The 6000-nt window shown below is 29.9% G+C and overlaps 1 protein-coding gene across 1 annotated transcript; it reads right to left on the reverse strand.

The window, feature by feature from the left end:
- Positions 1-2609: 2609 nt before the first annotated feature.
- Positions 2610-3059, reverse strand: LOC120071168. The gene has a single exon (XM_039023275.1). The coding sequence runs from the start codon at positions 3057-3059 to the stop codon at positions 2610-2612; it is 450 nt and encodes a 149-aa protein (XP_038879203.1).
- Between the last annotated feature and the right edge of the window lie 2941 nt (positions 3060-6000).

The raw sequence follows: 6000 nt of genomic DNA on the forward strand, positions 1-6000 counted from the left end.
CATCGTCGCTGCTGACTTCCCTTACGCCGATTTTCCAACCTCCGACGGCTTCATTTTGTCAGATTTTTCGATTCTTAGCATTCATTTCTCTTGATTCCACTTCTTCCTTTCGCTGATCTGTTCTTGATTCACATCCTCTTCTAAACCTGTTAAATTGCTTCTACGGAATGTGCGATTCAATGGCGTTAGTTAGGAACCGAGAGATTTATTTCTTCAGAAATGCCTCATTTTTGTTTGATCTCGAAACGAACAGAGCAAGAAAGAACCGTGAAACCAAATCGAATCATATCGAAAATACACATCTTAAAATTTGTGGTTTGGTTTGAGCTCCAAATCAAATATCGAATCTTGAACATCTACTTTGTACCAACTTATATATCGGAATGTTGTAGATTCAATACTACACCGATGCGAGTATCTTTTACACGAGTCTAAAAACTCAAGAGTATTTCGAGACTGGGTTAGGAAAATCCGCACAATTTTATTTGTTTATATTGATTTATGGAAGATTTTTAAAATGCAATTATAGTAAAATGATTTAAAAAATTGTGAATTCTTTTTATTGCATTTTTTGTTTTTAAAAACTACGTTTGTTTTCTCCCAATTTTTTACTCATGATTGTCATATTTTTAGGTAAACATTTGAATTCTTAGTTGATTTCTAAAAACAAAAGTAAGTTCTTGAGTACTGTTTTTATTTCTAACGTTCGGCAAATTTAACTTTGATTTTGAAAACACTTCTAAAATGTACAACAAAATATAGAAATTGATAAATGAAAATGGTATTTATAGACTTAATATTCAAAAACAAAAAACAAAAACCAAATAATTAACGAACATGGCCTCATCTTTTTTATATATAACAGATCTCGATAGAGATTTGAGCCTATGAGGTGAGAAGGTATCACCTTATCTTATTAATATGAATTTCATTTGTGATGAAGAGTAATTTGAATTAAAAATTAAAGGGCAAATATTATTTATACCCTTAAATTTCTGGGTTGTATCAATTTAAACTTTGAACTAATAATTGTATCAAATTATCAATTTAAATCCTTAATTTTCGTAAGTGTATCAGTTTACACCATCTTCCAGATTTTGTTCGATTAATATTTTGTGAAGCTTATGATTTGAGTTAATTAAACTCCTAAATTTTCATAAACTATCATTTTTACCTTTCACTACGACTACCTTTGAAAATCATTGATGCATAGATTCTCAAATGTATGTGACTTCTTCAAACGTCAATTTATCAAAATGGACAATTAGAATAAATGCATGGATGGTTCTCAAAGGAAATTCTAACTAAAAATCTACATTGATTTTTTTATGAAAGTTTAGGGTTTTAATTGATACAATTACAAATATCACTGAGGTTTTCTCGGAACATAATAGATAAATTATTACACTTACAAAAAGTTCAGTATTTAATTCTATACAATTATTAGTTCATGGTTTAAAATTTATATAACTCTTATGGGCTATTTGGGGTGCTGAATTGATTATTATAGTTCATAATTATTACATTCTATGTTTGCGGATACTATTTTAACATGGGTTATAATTATATGAATTACAAATGATGAGAAAAGATGGTTTAAAAAAAAAAAAGAGAGAGAGAGAAGATGGTTATAGAATAGTAAACATAGTAGACAATAAGCGTTTTCAAATAGTTTTTTTCGTAGATAAGTGATTTCACCCAATTGGAGATGTCTATCTAATCTGTAACACAAGGGCCCGCTCAAAGGTGGGGAATTCTCGCCTAGATAAGGAATGAGAAAGGGGGTGGAGAGAATTTTTTTTCAAATTGGCTAAATATAGATTAACTCTAAAGACGAAAAGTAGGTATTTATTGAAGAATCGAGGTTTAAAGTGTGTATATCTTGAAACGTAGGGACCAAATTGAAGCAAAACTCAAATGTCAAAGGGAAAGTTGTGACATTTTAAAACCTAGGGACTAATTGAAACTAAACTAAAAAAAACTTAAGAACTAAATGTATATGAAGTAAATAAAAACTAGATCCAAACTCTAGAGACCAAAAAAGTTTTTTTTTTTAATTTAAAAAAAAACATATAAAAAGAAAATTTTCTACATGAATTCCCTCCTTAATCGTCTGAAGAATTTTATGGGGATAAGAAATGAAATTGATAGTGAGATGGGGATGGAAAAGCCATCTCCGGCCCTGCATCTCTACATCCAACTCATGGTAAGTTAAGTTGGAAGCCCAAATATCCATTAAAGGTATAAAATGATATTTTCCCATACCTAAATTGATTAATCTTAAAATTTTCAAGATCTAGAGAATAGATTTATAAAATAGTACAACTAAATTTAAAAGAAAGAAGCTAAGTGGGAGCCAAGTCAAATGGCAAGGGCAACCAAGTTTTGTTTTGAAAAGATTATTAATAATTAAGTATACATCGAATAAGAGTAATTTTTTTTGTATTTACAAACACAAAATGCACGTTTAGAATTGTTATAACAGTTTGCACGTTCGTATTGCTAAACATTTTCCAAATCACATGAAAAATATTGAGTTAAATTAAACGTACATGGAAACAAAAGAAGAAGAAAGAAATGTAACATTTTTCTTTGTTATGATAAAATATTTACTCGTGTCTTTGAGAAGAACTTCTCCAAAACCCGGTCTGATTGAACCGGCCCCACATTTCCTCTTCTAACTTCTTCAAATCTTCGACATCTGCCACGTCATTCGGCCTTTTGTGGGCCTCTACACTCTCCATTGGTGGCGGCCCCACCGATCCATCTGTGAAATCCATAGAAACCGCCTTTCGTTGCTGAATCAGACACTTCTTCTTCATTTTACGGTGTCGTTTTCTTCTGTTCATCGCCTTCCGGCAAAGCCCCGCCGGCATCCGGTACACGGCAAAGATCACGATGTTCATCACCGTCCATGGACAACAACAGCAAATCGCCGTACATTCCGCCGCTGAACCACCGGCTACCTCCGCGAACTGCCGTCTCTCTTGCGGCGCATCGATTTTCTCGTCCGATTCGTGACGCATAGCCGGAGATCGGAGGAGCACCTTCCGAGTCATGAGGGAGGTAAAAAGAAAAAAAATCCGAATGGAGCGAAGACGAGAAATGCAATCCGATTGGGCTAAAGGGAACGGCAAGATCCCATAGCAGAGAAGGAGAATGGTTAGGGTTTGGGAAATTCAAAGGATTTCGCAACGCATTTGGGAAGAAAATAGAGTGCCACCGGTGGCGGCGGTGGAGATGAAATTGCGTGCAGATGAAAGGTGGAAGGAAGAAGAGGAGATAAAAGAAGAAATTATTCAGTTGAGAAAAGGAAGATGTGTAATCGCCATGGAAACAGCGAAGAAGACGGGGGAAAATGGATGGATTGTTAAAGAGAGAGATAGAACAAGAAAAAGAGGAAAGATCGGGAAAAACGCGTAGTAATTTCATTTCTTCCATTGACAGCCATTGTTATCTTTATGAGGAAGCACAAAACATTGAATGGAAGAAGAAACAAACAAACAAATTCGGATTTTACTAACAAAAGAAAAAAACTCCTCTTATTTTCATCATTTTATCAACTAAGACTCATCTTTTTTCCTAAAAAAATAATTAGTTACATCCCAATAGCACCTATATTTATATTTATCCATTATCATCATGGAAGATAGAATTTTTGAATTAAGATGAGTATTATTGTTTTTTTTTTTTTGAATTAAAATATTATTTTAGTTTCTATACTTTAGTCTTTGTACTCTCATTTGTTCTCATTTGTCTAATTTTGGTCCATGTACTCTTAGCAAATCTTAAATTTAGTTGTCCATGCTTGTTTATTGTTGTTTTTCTTATAAAAAAAAATAATAACTTTTCATAGTCTATTATATTTATACTATAAATTCTGAAACTTTCACATATTTTATTTTCTTTGCATGAAATTTATTTATTATGATTGTTTTCAAATATAGAAAAATGAGTCAATTTAATTTGTTTATAGATATAGTAAAATGTTATTGTATATGACACTGATACTAGCCAAATTTATTAGTTGCATTGTTTCTTCCTCTACTTACTTTATTCTAGCCTCTTTTTTTTTTCTTTTTTTAGTATAATTCAATTTCAATTTATGATCTCTTAACAAATGTATGGTGTATTAGCTAATTGGGTTATGTTTAAATTATTGGGTTTTGCTCTATTTCAATCTCTATATTCTTATGTTTAAGTTATACTTTAATAATAGTTTTTATATTTTTGCATTTTGAAAAAAAAATGGTATACGTATGGAATAGTTCAAAAGTTATTATCATTGTTCTATTTAAAAAATAGTAATAAAAAAAAAAATGCCGCTGTGTCGGCGATTTGGAGTTTTTTTATTTGTATTTTTTTATGATCAATTTGGAGTAATTTGAAAGAAGCTAAATTTGTACAGGTTGGAGAATATAGGGACAAAAAGGGTAACCATTTTAGTTTTTCTTGTTTTTATAATGTTTTAGTTTACTTCTTCTATATATTTTTAGTGTTACTCTCACTTATTTGCCCGTTTTAACCTTTTTAGTTTTCTTGCTTTTTTATGTCAAAATATATACATAGTTCAATCAAACATTCATTTTCTTAGAATTACACATGCATCAAACTAAACAAATTAATTAGGAGCTTGTCCATGTATATAGATTAGTTTGTTATTGTTTAGTCTGAATTTCAATTGAGTAGAGTGGATTATTATAGACCACTTACTATTTGAGTTTCTAATTATAATAGTTAGAATATAATCCACAATAAATTACAATATTACTATTTCAGATTTATGATGTTTATTATTCCTATCTATCCTCTCTCATTCTCATTAAAATCTATACTTCAAATACAAACTATTATAATCCACATACAATTATAACTAGCTTAGCGCCTCAAACATCTTCTTAGACTCGTTTTACATGTTTTTTATTTGATGTGAGTATAATAGAGGTAAAGGATTCGACCATAAAATTTTTTTCGTTAAAATATATTGCATGTCATTTTTTATATGCTTGTTTTAACAATGTGGAGAGGAAACTTCAAATGAAACAAATAGAAGCCAAGGATGATTTATGATAACATATTCTGCACCAAAAATTTCAATGTTGAATTTTCTACTTTATTTGATTTGATTTTTTTTACATTGATTCGATATTTTGATTCATAGCGAGAAAAAAAAAAGCATAATGCTTTTGTTTAGTGATGGACAATCACACAATAAAATTGAGATTACTCATGTTGATTGGCCTCAAATTCCATGGTTATAGATGCTTTTATCGACTTTTTGATGCATTGATTTAACTCGAGTTAGATTTGGAGATTCTTGAGTTTGTAAAGTTAGAGCACATATTTGCTATGAGATTCGTTTTTATAAGCTATGAATTTATTGATCTATATATTATTAAAAATGATAATTTGAAATCTTCTCAATATTCTCAAATATATTATTGTAAGTTCAAATTATATAAAATTTTGAACTTTTAACCCACACACCTTTTTAACCATAGGTTAAAATTTTCAAATGATATACTTTTTCTTTTAAATACTTCAAACAATAAATTTGCTGAAATTAAAATTACATGTCACACAGGCAATATGAATACAATACTATTTTTTATATATATAATTCAAACAAAAAAATTTCTCATATGATCACTAGTTACTTAAAGTGATAACGAGTATTACATAATGAAATTTGCTATAATTAGATATATGAAAAGGATTCAACAACGACAATAATAGTATATCAACGAATGTTCTATACGTAGATTTCAACCTTCCACCTTAAAAAATGTATATATCAACTTTAATTATATTCATCTCAACTTGTAGCGAAAAGTTATCATTGGATAATTTCTCCTCTAATATAAGGATAATGATTAAGTGTAGCGTAAACTGCAAGCAATCTTATGTATCTTTTTTTCATACATAGTATAAAAAAACAAAAACATAATCCTTTTTTAAAAAAAGAAAAGTTACCACATAACAAATCCAATGGTCATGCAC

This window comes from Benincasa hispida, chromosome 2 (assembly GCF_009727055.1).
Source record: "Benincasa hispida cultivar B227 chromosome 2, ASM972705v1, whole genome shotgun sequence".
Classification (NCBI taxonomy): Eukaryota; Viridiplantae; Streptophyta; class Magnoliopsida; order Cucurbitales; family Cucurbitaceae; genus Benincasa; species Benincasa hispida.

Coding starts and splice junctions, on each gene's coding strand:
- LOC120071168 (XM_039023275.1), bottom strand. CDS start 3,059: ATGACTCGGAAGGTGCTCCTCCGATCTCCGGCTATGCGTCACGAATCG.